General features: G+C 36.5%; 2 protein-coding genes across 2 annotated transcripts; both read right to left on the bottom strand.

Annotated features, from left to right (window-relative positions):
• Positions 1 to 5,943: 5,943 nt before the first annotated feature.
• Positions 5,944 to 7,962, bottom strand: LOC125187411 (ubiquitin-conjugating enzyme E2 19-like). The gene is made up of 6 exons (XM_048083999.1): positions 7,680 to 7,962; positions 6,884 to 6,911; positions 6,562 to 6,789; positions 6,409 to 6,472; positions 6,257 to 6,316; positions 5,944 to 6,155 (listed from the first exon to the last, which is right to left on the bottom strand). The coding sequence occupies exons 1-6, from the start codon at positions 7,793 to 7,795 to the stop codon at positions 6,112 to 6,114; spliced, it is 540 nt and encodes a 179-aa protein (XP_047939956.1). The 5' UTR covers positions 7,796 to 7,962; the 3' UTR covers positions 5,944 to 6,111.
• A 3,548-nt stretch (positions 7,963 to 11,510) lies between these two features.
• On the bottom strand, positions 11,511 to 16,464 carry LOC125190253 (hexokinase-3). The gene is made up of 9 exons (XM_048087501.1): positions 15,899 to 16,464; positions 14,869 to 15,019; positions 14,586 to 14,768; positions 14,192 to 14,266; positions 13,518 to 13,673; positions 13,322 to 13,420; positions 13,085 to 13,212; positions 12,331 to 12,412; positions 11,511 to 12,240 (listed from the first exon to the last, which is right to left on the bottom strand). Exons 1-9 carry the CDS (start codon positions 16,168 to 16,170, stop codon positions 11,857 to 11,859), a joined length of 1,530 nt encoding a protein of 509 aa, XP_047943458.1. The 5' UTR covers positions 16,171 to 16,464; the 3' UTR covers positions 11,511 to 11,856.
• Between the last annotated feature and the right edge of the window lie 345 nt (positions 16,465 to 16,809).

The following is a 16,809-nucleotide window of genomic DNA, read 5'->3' as shown; positions in this document are numbered from 1 at the left end:
AGAACATGGAGATCCATAGTTGCTTGTCAAAGTTTTTGAAAGGATCACCGAACCAAGAGAGAAGACACATCCTTATATGCTTGGGGAGGCAGAGAGACAAGTTCCACTGATTGCAACAATAATACCAAAATCTGCTGGATATCTTGCAACTAAAAAAGAGGTGATCAATGATTTCTAGTTCCTCCATGCATAGAGCACATCGATCATCCTCAATGCCGCAAATTAACCTATATAATCTTTCTTTTGTATTGAGTCTTCATTGGAGAATGAACTACGACTAAACGGGGTGACATAATTAACGTAACATTGACTCATATATTTGATACCCTTTAATTAATTTATTTATCGATTAATTTTATTTTAGTTCTTTGTTAATGCATGTATTCTAATTGTCACATTAGATAGATCTATATTTCTGTAAATTTGTAATACGAATTAATAAAACTAATTAACGTTAACTACTATCGTTAGTATATATCTTTATATTCTTAACCATATTCTCAACTTGTTAATGCATACTTAATTACGAGTATACTGATCAATTATTGAAATAGAAAACCTTAATTTATGTGCCAACACTATAACGTGAAATTAAATTAATGTTATTGTAACATAATTATCGTATTTTCTTAACCCTGCTGTTAACCTTATTTTATGTGCCAATATGATTACACTTACAAGCATATAAATATTTTGTTGGGGGCTCAAGTTCAATTAGTAATGAATGCGACACTATTACATGATCAGTCCACTACATTTATCAAGAATAACAACTAACTATTCACCATTTAAAAAATTAAAGTAAAGATAAGAAATCTAATCTAGCTACAATGCACTAGAAATTAACCCTTTGATCACTTTACCCACTATAGTTAAATTCAAGTAGATATATATCGAGATGTGCAAGTGGATACCCAACAAATTAATAATGCAAAGTTCAAATCTGATGGATGTTGCCAATTCATGATATGAATGATTGAGATAGGGGATTTTTTTTTCCTTGTATTTTTTGAATTGATTTATAACATAAAGTAGATAGCTAGATGCAATGCATTGTCTTGAAAGGTGGGGTAGCCCTATATCAAAGAGGATGAACAATGTGTGTTTCCCTAATTTGATAAAAGATTATGAACCCACTTTATATTTTTCACTCAAAAAATTTCTCTCTCATGTGGAATTCCTTTTGACCAATTGCTATTTTGTTGTATGTTATGTTCTTTTGTGACATGGCATGTCCCCATTCTAACGAGTTTGATACATGTATTTATACTTTATAGTCGCTTTATATTCTTTCATGCGATCATTACTCATCCTATCAACTGAATATATCAATGTCTTTAAGATATCTACGTACACAAATTAAGAATTAATTATGGATTCATGTCAATTAACATTTCACAATAATTTGATATACATTTCTTAACATAAGTAAAAGATAGTATTTGTAAATGATCACGAAAATAGGTAATAGGACAAGATAAAATGGAATTTATATGGAGTATTTAGAGCATAACATATTGTATATACGAAAATTCCAATGTTCCATATTATTTATCGACGGAACCTCAAAGCCCAACTCATATTAATAACATACATTTTGATCGTATGGTGATATAGATTTAAAAAAATTAATTAGGTTGATATTGTTTTTATAGTATAAAATGGCCACATCAAGAATAATACGCAGGAGTAAATAGGTGTTAGGTCATATGATGATGGGATATATCATATGCTAAATTCTTTTGTAAATAAGAAAATACGATATTAAATTATAAGGATTGAGTGCGACAGTTTTAACAAAGAAGAATAGGTTATAATTTTTAGGTGGACATGTTTTTTAGGTAATTGTTGAACATATTTTTATGGATGAAGAAGGTATATGCTATGTATACATGACTTCAATAGCTATAAACTATATATGTGGGTGAAAGTGAAATAAGGTAAATCTTAGAGCATCCGCAGCGGTTGAAGAGGAGGCGTCCATCCGTCCGTGCCGCTGAGCAGAGCTCGTCTGTCTGCCGCTGGAGCTCGTCCATCCGTGCCAGCGGCACAGCGCTGCTCTTAGCTAAGAGCACGTCCGTACCGCTGAGCAGCCCTACGTGCCGTTGGCCAATTCGATTTTTCTTTTTTTATAAAAAAAATTCATAAATAATTCGAAATAATACCAAAAATAAAATAAATAAAAAATGGATTCCCGAAAAATAGAGCCGTTTATGGACGTTTTTTTTGGATTTTTGTGATTTTTTTTTAATCCCAAAATCATCTATAAATACAAACATTCATCATCCACTTTTCACATCAAATTATCTCTCATTCATACTTTTTCATACTAAATCATCTACATCTTACTTTCTCACCTAAACCCTCTCTAAAAAATTCAAAAATAGATTTCACCGATCTCATTGCGGAAGCGGAGCGCGAAGAACAAGAATATTATGAACAATATCGTGCCGCCTATGAAGCCTATGTCGCCGCCAATACCCCCGCCCCTCCTCCTCAACCAACTAGAGCAAAACGTCGCTACATCCCTCGTGATCGAGAGGGAACCCACGAAAGGCTCATTGCCGACTATTTTTCCGACCAGCCGCGGTATCCAGAAGATTACTTTCGGCGTCGTTTCCGTACGTCAAAACGGTTGTTTATGCGTATTGTCAACACATTGTCCACCCGTGTTGAATACTTTCAATCAGGTGTAGACGCAACCGGTCGGCAAAGTCTCTCGGCGTTGCAAAAGTGTACTTGTGCCATTCGACAACTTGCTACTGGGCAAACGGCTGGTCTCTTCGACGAGTATTTGCATGTCGGTGAGTCAACTGGAATCCTATGCCTTAAGAATTTTTGCGACGGCGTTCGTTCTGCTTTCGGTTAGGAATTCCTTCGGGCACCCACCACCGATGATTGTCAACGGTTGCTTCGTCTTCACGAACAGTCCACGGTTTTCCCGGTATGCTAGACAACATTGACTGCATGCATTGTGTGAGATATATGGACCAATTGTGAATTGGGCTGAAGGAATTAATTGTGGGCTTAATTAATTCGAAGCCCAGATTCTATTATTTGTGGCCCAATGTATTGTGGCCCAAAACTTACCTGGGATTAACCGATGGCTGCCACGTGGCTGCCACCCAGATCGTGAATGAAGGACGTTGGATCTAGGCCATGGTTGTTGTGAGTGATTAAACTCGTCTCTCGCTTATCCGCCTCTCCATCTATTCATTCTAGACTCTATCTCTCTCATCTCTGCCTTCTCTCTAGCGATTGCTCTCCCTCTCTCTTCTCCGGTTATCTTCTCCGATCATCTATGTGAGGAAGAGTGAGATCCTTTCAACGTTGTGTTGATGTGGTGGATCTGTTGGTGATCGAACGGTTGAGTTCTGATCTTTTGCATTCGGTGAAGTTTTGAGAAGATCTCGGTGTGTGAGAGACAATTGGTGATGTTCTGGCAGTGTTCTTGGTGATTGAGACGAGTCCTTGTGATTTCTGTGGTGAATCGCTTCTGTGAAGTAGTAATCGGTTAATCCCTAGGGTTTGGGGGTTGTTCAGTCTCACGGTGCTCCCTTGTGACTCGTGGTGCAGATTGTTCTTACTTCAGATCCTTTAGGGTCTGAGTTCTTATTATACTAATCGTTCTACTTAAGTGTGCAAGTCAAGATTCAAGAATATAGCTATGGAATCTGAACTAGTCAAGGGTTCAGATTAGAGCTAGGGTTTCTTTGTATCTTGTAGCATCTATAGATTGTTTAGTTCGATTGTATACCTTGTATCTTGACTTGTAACTCTGAGATTATCCATCTCAGAACAATTGCAATAAAGAGGTCCCGATAATTAGCGAATCCCGAGTGGTCTGATCCCTACACATTGGAAGTGGAAGAATTGTCCGACTGCTTAGAGGGGGCAATACTTAAGCGGCCACAAAGGCGGCGGCCCAACGCTTATCCTTGAAGCGGTCGCCGACTACCGCCTATGGATTTGGCATGCATATTTCGGTGTTGCCGGATCCAACAACGACTTGAACGTGCTATATTCTTCACCACTCTTCGATGATGTTTTGAATGGTGTAGCACCGGCGATCGACTTCACCGTCAACGGAAATGCATACCACATGGGTTACTATCTCGCCGATGGTATCTACCCAAGGTGGTCGACTTTCGTGAAGTCGTTCAGCAATCCACAAGAGCAAAGACGGATTCTTTTTGCGCAGCGTCCAGAGTCTGCTTGGAAAGACGTCGAAAGAGCTTTTGGTGTCCTTCAAGGTCGATTCAATATTGTGAAGTCCCCTTCTCGGCTTTGATACGTTAAGAATATCGTCGACATCATGTACACGTGTATTATCTTGCACAACATGATTATAGCTGACGAAGGACCGAGAACGACTAACTTTTACGACGAGGATGAGCCGGAAGCTCAACCGCGAGGTCTTCCCCATGCCGAGGTGTGCATACGACGGTGAACGAGAGGATCGAAAGAAGACACACAATGCGCGATACAAGAGCCCACACTGGGCTACAAAAAGATCTAATCAATGACATTTGGGCGAAATTCGGCAACGAGTAGTGGGTCTTTTTAATTTTATGGATTTTAATTGTGTAATTTTTAATTTTTAGGATTTGAATTATGTAATTTTTAATTATTTTATAATTTGTAATAGTATTTCGGATATTTTTAATGTATTTTAATATTGTGGAAATGTTTTTATTTAAATTGAATAATAGAATGGTGGGACCCTTGAGCTTGTCCTTAGCTAAGAGCACGGATGTGGGTGTTGTGCTTTTAGCTAAGGACAAGGAGTAAAAGTGGGTCCGGGTCCACTTCTGTGCTTTTAGCTAAGAGCACGGATGGGGATGCTCTTAGCGTATAGAGAATCATAAAATTAAAACAATTAATGAAATTCTGATAAGGCCTAAAAGCGCATCCATCTAGCCCAATGGGCTGCTTCTAATCTAGGCCTAAACCCTATCTAATCTCTTGACCAAATAGTAGCAGGGACATGTTTTCATTTTTAGTTCAAAAAAGGGATAATAGTAAAAAAAAAAAAAAAAAAAAAGCAGCATCAATTTCATATTTTTCCCACGAATTTCGAAAGTGGTGAAAAATACACGAACTTTGAAGTTTTTAGTCCATTTCCAACAAATTTAATTTAACCAAATTTAGTCCTACGTGGCGACCGTGATGTCCATAGAATTTTTATTATTTTTTGTTTAACCACAATTCAAGCTTACGAAGGTAGAGTACATAGAATATAAGTTGGAAATTTTTAAAACAAAATGCAAATTCAAAGCAAATTCTTGTATAATTAGACCATGATCATTATTAACCAGTCAGGTTTGTACATGATTATCCCATGGAAAAGGAACCTAAGATTTGATCACCATAATATAAAACCATATTAGCAAAAGTTGCTATATTTTTTTTGACAACATTTAAAGCTCGTGTAATGTTTTATAATATTCAAACTTCGTGTATTTTTTCACAAAGTAATGGTCAGCCGCTCAGGTGGCATGGGCATCCCAGTGAGTCAAGTTATCAAGTAGGATTCAATTTGGGTGAAATTGACTACAAACTCAAAGTTCATGTATTTTTTCACCATATATTTTTTCACCACGTTTGTGGTGAAAACATATATTAATTAACTAAAAATTGATAGCATATTTTTTACTTATTATCCCTTCAAAAAATTGTACAAGTGGTTTTTACTGCTCTACACAAATGAACCTAGTTACTTCCAACTTATGGTACAGCAAAACTTTATTTTATTCATTCCATTGAATCAAATTTTGTACTATTTAAACTGAGGCATTTTATCATTTTTTCATATGGAGTGCCGATGTTACTTGTTGAGGTGGAATCTCCAATATATTCAATTCATTATTATCACTTTCAGCACTAAATATTTTACCAAGTCAAAATTAAAATTTTTCATGACAAATGTATAGGCTTTAAAAGTTTAGTAAAATTGGGATATAGTATCATTCAACAATTCATTGTGGACCGAAAAGGTTCACTTCTCAACAACATTTAAAGAATTATGCCAACACTGTAAATGTAAATTGTAGCAGTAAACATTTTAATTTCAATCAAATTCTAAACCCAATTCCATCCAACTATCTTTTTTCAGACCACTGGCTTGTACAATTTCTCCACCATTTTCCGGTACTCTGCAAACCAAAAAATCATAACAAAAAGATTTTAATTCACTAGTATTATCAACATGTATTTGATAATATTAACCCAGTCATGCGTATATAAATATTTATACCTTCTTGGTTGCTCCAAAGGGCTGCTGCCTGGGTATTAAGAGGTGAGCTTATGTTGGGCTCTATTCATATACAACCATTGCTCAGTTAGTATCACAATGAATATCAATAAACAACTACATTTACACATCAATAAACATTGTTGATGTATTACCTCCAAGCAAGCTCTGAATCGACAGCAAGATAGTCCTAACGTCATACGCGGATGACCACTTATCCTGCAAATATTACACTACACACAGTGAGTTTTGGCTGACAATGAAGAAAGAAGACAAAGCTAATCGTGAGTTATAGTAGTAATGGTAACCTGCAATATGTCCAAGCATATGTTCCCATAAATATCGACGTTCGGATGGAAGCAAGATGTCTCGAATTTGACCTTGGGAGCCTTGAAAGGATACTCCGAAGGGAAGGACAGTGACAGCTTGTAATCAGTTCCTTCAAAGACGGTATCTTTGCTGCCGCTGATCGTCCCTTTCCAGCAAAATATGTTGTCTTCCTCGGGGAAGGCAGATATCCCAGAATCACCACCCATCTAAGGATTATTAAAAGCAAATTGGAATGAGTATTAGAGCTTACAAAGACGCAAATAAATGTTGCACCATATGACACAAAGCAATAGTTCTTACCATCAGTGCCATTAGCTCAGACTGCAATCTGTTTCAATGAACAAACTTGAGACAGTTAGTCATCGACATTATAAAAGAAGGCGAATGGATCAAGTCCGTAGATATGCAGGTCAAATGGATAACAATAAACAAGAAATGAACAAACTTAAAGGAGAAAATTTCCTAAATTACTAAATAAACAGCTATCATCATAACCAACTTGATAGAGCAAGCACAGAAGCAGAGATTAGCATCAACGAATAGGCAACTCTGAATAGCCAAATTTGGTGCAATTTATATACTACATTATTTTGATCTAATCCAATAAAAGGAATCTAGCTCTATCCCATCAAGAATGATGTTTGCAATCCTCAAATTCATGCATATAACAAAATTGGGCATCGAGCTCTATCCCATCAAGAATAACATTTTCTTCAATAATATATGTAATTAGATTAGTCATGTTATTATCAGATTAAATCTGCATAGAATAATTTACCACAGACATAAATACCCTTTTCAAGCCAAAGTACTCATCCATGTTCATTTACCCTAGATTTCAATTGTAAATGCATCGCACATTGTAATCCACAATACACAACGATTTTAATTAATTCGATACATTAAACAACAATAGGGAATTTATATGGGTAGATCAAGCAAAAGAATGCACAAGATTTCCCTCTTTCTTTTTCCAGAGAAACTACGAAGGCCTAAATTGAAACCCTAAACACAACAAATTGATCATCTGCCACACGAGTTGAGGAAATCGGATCTTAAAAATTGAAAAGGAAGAGAGGAACAATCTGAAGAGTACCTTTTCAAAACGGACTGAGTATCAACGGTTTTGGCGGCGGGAACAGCCTGCTTGGGAGGAGCGGCGGCGGCGGCTGGGGTGTTAGGGTTGCTGTCCTGGTGGTGGGTGGTGGCCATCGGAGAAGAGAATGAGGAATTTCAAGAGAATGAGATTCAGAGATGAAAATTGTGTGCAAATCGGAGAAGAAGAGGCAGTTTATGGAGAGAGAAAGGGGGATCTGTCACTACTTCTTCCGCGATCGCAGAGAATGAGAGAATTGAGAGAGAGGGATGATGAGAGATGATGAGAGAGTGGGTTTATAAAAGAAAGGGGCTTCTCGATTTTGAACGTTACAGCAAAGGTATGCCTGTGTTTAACGGCTAGTTTTTCCTCCATTGCTAATTAATGGTCTTCTTTTTTTCATTTTTTTCTGTTTCTTAAATTAATCAACTTCTATTTTACCCAAACTTTTGTTTCCTACTATGACATTCGTTATATTAAGTTTTAATTATTTTTTTTATTTCTTCCACTTTATTAATTTTTTAATTCAAAATCGTGTCATCTTGATGTTATGAACTACGTACTTATTTCCTTCTTCGTTCATTTCGAAAAAGTATGAACATTCTAATTTTAGTAATCCAATTACACTAATAATGATGTGGACTCCCATTACATTATTAATTTATCAATTATGCGTTAAAATACGTGCTAATCAATTATTTTTACAGGACTAAGTACTATTATAATAGTAATAATTATTATTATTATTATGTCATGGGAACTGGGCCTGTTTTAATTAGGTTTTGGGCCCATTAATCAGGGTGAAAGATTGACCCTGGTATAATATGCAACAATTAACCCTAAGAATAAACTCTTAATTAGAAACTACTATAAATTAATTTTTTGTAAAAAGTTTATGCACCTATTCGGATATAAAATTGTTAATGTAGTATATGTAAAATTAAAGTAGCATCCAAAACACTGAAAAGTGAGAATGTTCCAGGTGAAATTGTTGACTTTCTCCTACATAGAATAAATAAATAAATAAAATCAAACTAAAGTAAAAGAAATATTTTATTTAATGTTTTGAATACAGATCACAAACCCTACACTCACGAATAATGAATCGTTCGAATTTTCGATTTATTTACTGAAGAAAAAGTATTATACCAACTAAATTTGTGAAAACTAATAAACAAGTTGTGTTTTATATATTGAAGCAGTACGTAGGAGCGAGCGCTCCACAAATTAACAGAGACCTCATTTGATAGCTATCACATAAAATGGTTAATCTCACAACCAATAGGCCGATTGAAACAAATAGAAATCAAGAAATACAAGTGAAAGTTACAAATACAACACTCATTATTAAACAAATTTATTAAGGGGGTGGGTGGTATCCTAGAAATAGGGTGAAATTGCATTATTCACATTATCTTTTCAGAGTGTGGTAGCTATGAAAACAATCTCATGATCGGTACAAAGTAGGTGGTTTTCCACTCCCCCCACACCCCATATATTGTTTATCTATGTCTTTGATAGGGTTCTCGATCTAGCAAATCTCATCGAAAATCATATTCAATATATCTTTCCTAATTTTATTTGATTTAGCGTCTCTTATTTTAGTTAGTTATCTTTAGTTATTTTCCATATCTTTTGTAATCTTTTATTTTAATTATCTTCTTGATTAGTAAGACGTGTGTTAGGGTTTAGAATTCTATCGTATTTTCATTCATTGAGAAATAAAGTACTATAAACTTATTTTCATTCCCGGTTCTGGCGGAAATCACCCCTAACACCTCAACTAGGGTTTATCCTTTCTTCTATTTGTTCGTTCAATTCATGGTGCTCAGACTCGATTGGTCAAGAACCTATCAACTGGTGCTTTCAAGAACCTATCAGTCTTCCTGATAACACAATCACGCTCAAGGGCAGATATTAGGGGAGTTGGTTTTCCCCTTGTACTCCCTTTGTCCCACAAAAGATGTCACACTTGTGGGACGACACATGATTTTAGGAGGTTTTGTTCTGTATGTTAAATGGAGAGAGAAAATGTGATTTTTATATTCATGTGAGAGAACTTTTTCCAAAAAAGGAAATGTGACATCTTTGGTGGGATAAACTAAAAAGGAAAGTGCGACATCTTTTGTGGGACGGAGGGAGTACCAAACACCAAATACTACTATCCATGTGTTCATGAAAAGCCCACATGATGTCGGCCGGAACGTGGGGGCCGCTAAGGCGACGGAATCGCCTTTTGCTGCAACGAAAAGCCCAATATCTCCACTCCCATGAAAATTACTTTTCAAGATACCACCCGCTCTCTAAGAGTAAAAGATCTAAGAACAGTAAGGTTCGGTCTAGAACAGACACTTGTCTTTCAAAATTCACACTTTTATCGAAGATTTCTAAGGGAGACTAGCGACAAAATCCCAAACCCTAGATCTGCCTATGAATTTTCAGCCAATTCACATGACCTTGCAAAACCCTCACACAAGATGATAAATCTTGAATTGTTGAATAATTTAACATGTAAGAATAGTTTACGATAGCTATTGACATTAACATCTAATCTAAGATTTTTACAATAAAAATAATATACACACATTTAAAGAAATTTCAAATGAGTGTTAGGATTCAAAATATTTGTTATTGTTTGCATTTTCCAATTCATTTATATGTTAGTATTATATTTCATTAACAAAAACTGAACATTCATGTGTATTAAATACTCCCTCCGTCCCAGATTTATAGTCACATTTAGTTATGGCACGGGTTTTAAAGAATTGGTGGAGTGTGTAATTAATGAAGTGAGATAGTGGAGTGTGTAATAAATGAAGTAAGATGGAGGAGTGAGATGGTGGAGTGTGTAATAAATGAAGTGAGATGATGGAGTGTGTAATAAATGAAGTGAGTTGGTTGAAGGTGGGTCTCTTTTTGACTTTTTTGGTTTTTTAATTTTGTTTTGGTTTATTTTTGTGTTGATAATGACATTTGAGTGTAATTTTAGTGAATAATAGGGTAAAATTTTATGTCCAAATATGAAAAATTCTAAATGTGACTATAAATGTGGGACGGACTTTTATGGCAAAATGTGACTATAAAACTGGGACGGAGGGAGTATAAAAAGAAGATTATTGTTATAGTTATATAACAAAAGAATAATTATTGAAGTAACAAATCAGTTGTTTAAGATGGAAAAATAAACAAAGAGTGCACCTAAATTCAACCATCGATTCTCGAGGCAACCTTGGATATTGGACAACCTTCTCAAGTTGTGGTGCTATTCAGATTATAATTTTATTGGGTCATAAATTGTCAATCCTAATCATCTAAATTTAATGGATTATTTAGGTCAGCCACGAGTTTCAGGCTGGACTAACATCTCTACTCTTTTGCTTTAGGTTTTATGACACTCACCATGAACCTCTCAAAAGTTATTTAAGATCATTTGTCTATTTTTCCCTTTTTCAAATAGACAAATGAACATAAATTAAAAGATCACATTCCCATAATGAACTCAAAATCTTTTTTTTTCTTTCTTTCTCCCTTAATAAAGCTTCAGTTCCTCAAACTTTGGTATTTAAGTTTCATTGTTAGTCATGCAGAAATTAGATGCGTCCATTCTTGACACAAGATTTTATAGTACGGAATAGGTTGCTATTTATACCTATCGTGTTGGCCCGAGAAATATTCAGTTTGTTATCACATCAACAAAATAATACTCCAACGATTTACTTTTACATTACTTACTAAAAAAACGCTCTGAATTTTAAGTAGTTATAATTCTCTCATATTTACGTTTATTGTAATAATGCTCTGAACAAAATACATATGGTGGAAGAACACAAGGAGAGGAAACACATATGATCAAATTTATCATTAATGTCAAAGATGCAGCAGCTCAATTTATAATAATAAATAAATGAATGAATAGAATTGAACTCAATTCTTCATACCTATACCTATTTTACAGACTGGACTGGACCACAAATGAGATTCCCACAATTTCTTATATTCTAAAATGAATTTCTCAAATACCTTCTATAATTGAGAATACTGTAAAACTATGAGATAGACCTACTATGACACATATGCACAACCCTTTCCCCTTCACCATTTGAGCTACTCTATAATTTCTACAAATTTACAGGGGCTATTTAATTTTGTAAGGCATATACTTGTGTACATAAAGCAACTATATGCTATCAATAGCCAAAGAAGCTGAATGAGATGCAGCAAGAAGTGCTGCTCCAATACCTGATCCGTCGTCCATCACTCTAATTAAGACATTCTCAGCCACGTCTTCGCCTAATATTTCTCCCATCGCTTCATTTAGATACTCTCTGAACATTGTATAGTTTGTATACAAGCCCCCCTCGACTGCTACTACTGTTCGTCTCATCTTACTCTGGCTTCCACCTTTAGCTTTACTACTACTCGCAGTTCCACCATTCCTGTCCCACCCAATCTTCTTTAATAATCCTACAATACCTGCAGCAGCCAATCTCGCTGCTCTGCGAGTTACCACATCACACACTTTTACAACAAGCTTCCGAACATTAAGAGGAACATCAGGGATCTGAAAGGAAAAATCATCATTAAGAAGAATAAGAATTAGTGGTTGAAACATTTACGGTTTGAATAACTAATGTGACGAAGGAGGGTCCACCTGCAGAGTGTCTCTTAATATCCTTGCAACCTCCATCAAGTTTGGGGAATCATCCTCATGCATCGCGGCAATCATGGGTGTCCTAAAAAGTTCATAACCAATCAGATAACAATTCAAAGTTCAAAATATAGTAAACAATAAATAATAAATAAAAATGTGTAGATGCTAGATACAGAAGTGATGAAGGCCTCAACCTCAAGGCAGGCAGCAGAAAACAGCACATATTCAATTTGTATACAATTATGAAAATCGTGCAGTAAACTTGCTTCCAGTCATAAGATAAAGTTAAGCTTCTGATTCATAGAATTCAGTCTGTCGGTCCAGGATATAATTGGCTGGCCTAAAATGTGGCTTATGTGTACGTTTTTGCATCTTTTTAATGTGTATAAACAAACATACTTTAAATAATGATGCGTTTTTAACTCATAAAAGCATCTTTAACTTTCTTCGTATTTTTTTCTACCAAACTGAGCTAGCCTAATCTTTCACAGGTTTCTAAATTTATGCATAGAAAATAATTAACTTAACGAAGGAACACCACAAAGTCCGCTCACGTAAAGTCGTAAACTACAACTCATCTTCTCCCATTTAATAACACATTATGATTGTTGTAGATGTGAAGAAGATATACATAATTGCTTTCTGGCAATAAAAAGAGTAACATATATGCCCATGCAGAGAGCACTATATACTGTGGTTTTTAATATGCTATTTTACAGTTGGGGAATATTAACTCTAAAAATGATATCATTACCTCAAGATGAAAGGAACAAGTAATCCGGAAGAAACGGGTCCAAAAACATCCGATTCCTGAGACATCCGAAGAACTACTCTTCGGACAATGTCTCCTAGATACATTCCTGAGATCATTTTCTCAAATCCCTACAGCATGATTTTCATAAGTCATCCATCGACAAAGCATAAACTCAGTGTATAATGCATGGTCAATTGATAAATCAGGGAAAAGGCCCAGGAAGAAGGCTAATGCTACCTGATCATTTGGGTTGGGACTTTCACAATCCAAGTCAACATCATATGATGTTCTTGGCAAATGAGATGACCAAAAGTTTCCCCATTCCATGTTGACAACCTACGACATAGAAGGATATATAAAGCCAAGATTGACGAGCACGCACGTAAGTCTGCAACATCAAATCATTATCTAATCAATGGATTGAAAACTTTACCATGGCTCCTGACGTTGAAAGCAGGCCTTGGCATTTAATAATGGCATCTGCACGCTCCAAATAACAGGCATTGGTGCCTGTTCCAAAAATCACAGAAGCTACAGTGTCTTGATCATGATAATGTCCAAGAGCCAACGTTCCTACAGTGTCGTTTACCTGGCATAAACAAGAATAAAGTTAAATTATACAACTGCAAGCGTAGAAACAGAGAAACAGACAAATGGCAGAAAAAATCGTATGTGGCAGCAAAAAACAACACAAAAATTTCAGAAATAAGACACTAGCTCTTGAGCAAGCTACACAAGAGAATGTATATAACTTGGTGTTGCTATGGAAACATGGAACTACGATTCCAGCAAGGGCTTGAAGAATAACAACTAGTAATAAAGAATGGATCGAATAGACAGCAGAAAAACTACTTAATGCAGTGTAGCTCACCATAATGAAATTTCAAAAAAAGGCATATTTGCCCTCCCTGTGGTCAAATGAAATAAAAGCAACATTTGTAAAATTCTTTTGCACAATTTTGCAAGAGAAAAAAACTCCTCCACAAACAGTCATGTAAATTGGACCTGAATAACCCAAGACCCAACATAAAAAAATTTTATTTCCCCTTGTACAAGCCTTTCAGATTAACATACTTCATGCATAAGTAGACGAAATATAGATCTTACCAGAGCAGCCACTCGCATATTCAGGCCATTTCGAGACATTGCCTCCTGTAAGCACTGAGACACATCTCGACCAACCTGCAATGAAGTGTTATGAATATAAGATCTTCTCGCACAGCAACTTTGATGCAACAGATGAACAAGAAATCATTTATTTCAATCTTCTATTATTTTAGTTGAATAAAGACCTAAATCCACCTGTTATAATAACAAGACAGTAGTAAGCAGCAGCAGAACCAACCATGCAATAATTCCCTGATATTAATAAAATGGTCTTTTAAAACACATTTATGAGAAGGGACAACCGGACAAGGGAGGATGATTATATTTTTCTCCAACTAGTTTTACGCCAATGAGAATGACGTGTGAGTTGTGAGTAACTAAGAAGGGAACCAACCATGTCTTGAATAGAGAATCCTTTGGTCCATTTTAGTAAAGTCCCCGTCGATGAAGAATTTTGTTTCACAGGAAACGAAAATGTGAAGCCAAGTTCTCGTGTTTCCTCTACCGAAGGCTCAGAGACATTTTCTTCCCTTTCAACAAAATCCTTTAATTTTGTTGCAATGAAATCAAAAAGCTCCTGAAAGTAGAAAATGGATAGAACAAGAAACATCCGATATTACAAATCTCACTCACCAGCACAGAACTAAAAATGGAAGTGAGACATAAAGATCAGTCACCTCAGTTGTGCTTGTCATTAAATGTTGTGGAATGGGTTGTCGCTCAACATTGTGTTCAATTATAGTAGATCTCTGGCCTCCTAACTTAACCCGCAAGACTCGGAAATTAGTACCACCAAGATCTAGAGCATAATATATCCCTTTCTCCGTCCTGGAAATTTGATTTTTTTTTTTTATTACATGGTGAGATATACTTATAATCATAATATAGGAACAATTTCAATCAAGTAGCAACAATATTAACCAAGAAAGCTCATCAACATGATGCTAATGAATGGAAATCTACGAAAGCATGGCTCTGCAGATACACCCTGCATTATGGCATAATCATCGTATTTGCAGTAAAATGTGGCAATCATCCCAAAAAAAAGAGCTCACGTCTAACTTAGGCTTTCCGAGCAGTGCATTTAATAATACAAAAGGAAAATGCATTCATCACTTACCAAAATTACAAAGAAAAGAAAGTAAAAATCAAGTAAACCAGGAGATAGGAAGAATGGTTTGATCCACGCCAAGAGAGTACAGAGTAACAAAAACTGAGCAATTTTCACTTGTGGAGGTAAGGAAAATGATCATCATGTAGTACATTGAAGCAACGCACGTTTGCTAAAAGTATAGGCAGAATAGCAGACCAATTGCACTAAAAACAGATGGGGAAAAAAAACAGTAGCATACGCGGTCTCATTAATACCAGACCTCCTTCGGCAAGTAATGAAACACGAAAAGATAGACTCCAACCAGCACAATAATGATAAATTATTCATCAGCCTTGAAGTCAAATTTCAATTTCAAATCATCTTAGCAATAAAAACAGGGATGAATAAATCGAAAAATTGAACTCCAATAACATATGCTAGGTCTTAGAAAACAACAACCATTGCATCATTTCAGAAATCAAGGCAGAAACTTCAAAATCAATTACATAATCGAATAGAATCAGCATAGAAATGGAAGCAAAACCAAGGAAAGGTGTACAAAAAAAGAAACATGCAAGAGATGGAGAGGGAGGGTGAAGCATTAGGGGGTTTACCCAGTGGGAAGATTATGCACATATGTGAGAAGCATCTTAAGCTTGGAGCCGCCCTCAGAGGCGAGGCCAGCGTGCATCTCAACCGCCATAGCATCGACAACCTGGCGCAAGCGCCCTACAGGGGTGGCGCATCCCTCCTCCAGCTCCTCCAGCAGCGTGACCACCTTCCTCCACCCCCGCCTCCGCCTCATCCGCCGTCTCACCATCACCGCCGCCGTGACGCAGGCCGCCGCCGCACACGCCGCCGCCAAGGCTACCCCCACTTTCCCCATAGAACACGCCGCCAGTCCCCTATTTGCACTCTCAGCCAACCAATTCGCCTATCTGAGTCCAACGCAATCGAAATCAATCACCATAGCCAACCGAATTAGGCTTGGCTCCGCCGTTTCAGGAAATTGCGATTCCACAATAGTGAGGCAGCCTGGGTTTGAAAGCAGAACAACCGGCGTCGAGGGTGTGGCGAGATTGCGTGAATTTCAAAAGTTGTCGCTTTTTGCGACTGTGGAGAAACGCAGAAGAGTAGAGAGAGAGGAGAGAGGGGGGAAATTGGTGGGAGTGTGTTGGAAAGCGAACTGTTGGGTACTTATAAGAGAGAAGAAAATGACTAAACTAACCTTGGCAAACGCTGGAATGCCTGATTTGTTCACCTTTTTGCTGGATTCTGGTTTGACCACGCCTCAAATGACGCTTTTGCCACTGCCTTTTAAGGAATGGAATGGGCCGCGCTAGGTTTTTGCCATCTACTCTTCATAATCATCGTCAACTTGTATTTTCATTCCCAAAATCGTCTCCATTTTTCTTTTTCATTTCGCTAATTCACTATAAATTTAATTGTTTCCATATTCTGCTTTATTCTTGGAATTTTCAATATTTCATTTTCTCTACTTTCGAGTCTACTTACCAAAATAATT

The sequence above is a fragment of the Salvia hispanica genome, chromosome 5 (genome assembly GCF_023119035.1).
Source record: "Salvia hispanica cultivar TCC Black 2014 chromosome 5, UniMelb_Shisp_WGS_1.0, whole genome shotgun sequence".
Taxonomy (NCBI): domain Eukaryota; kingdom Viridiplantae; phylum Streptophyta; class Magnoliopsida; order Lamiales; family Lamiaceae; genus Salvia; species Salvia hispanica.
This window is presented reverse-complemented; position numbering and strand designations above follow the sequence as displayed.

What these genes read in the sequence shown, in the direction of transcription:
- LOC125190253 (XM_048087501.1), bottom strand. Translation starts at nt 16,170, where the DNA reads ATGGGGAAAGTGGGGGTAGCCTTGGCGGCGGCGTGTGCGGCGGCGGCC. An exon ending in TTTCAACGTCAGGAGCCATG is followed by an intron (nt 13,421 to 13,517) that starts GTAAAGTTTTCA and finishes TCTATGTCGTAG; the next exon opens with GTTGTCAACATGGAATGGGG. An exon ending in CTTGTTCCTTTCATCTTGAG is followed by an intron (nt 12,413 to 13,084) that starts GTAATGATATCA and finishes TGAACTTTTTAG; the next exon opens with GACACCCATGATTGCCGCGA.
- LOC125187411 (XM_048083999.1), bottom strand. Translation starts at nt 7,795, where the DNA reads ATGGCCACCACCCACCACCAGGACAGCAACCCTAACACCCCAGCCGCC. An exon ending in ACTCAGTCCGTTTTGAAAAG is followed by an intron (nt 6,912 to 7,679) that starts GTACTCTTCAGA and finishes TCATTGAAACAG; the next exon opens with ATTGCAGTCTGAGCTAATGG. An exon ending in CTGAGCTAATGGCACTGATG is followed by an intron (nt 6,790 to 6,883) that starts GTAAGAACTATT and finishes AATAATCCTTAG; the next exon opens with ATGGGTGGTGATTCTGGGAT.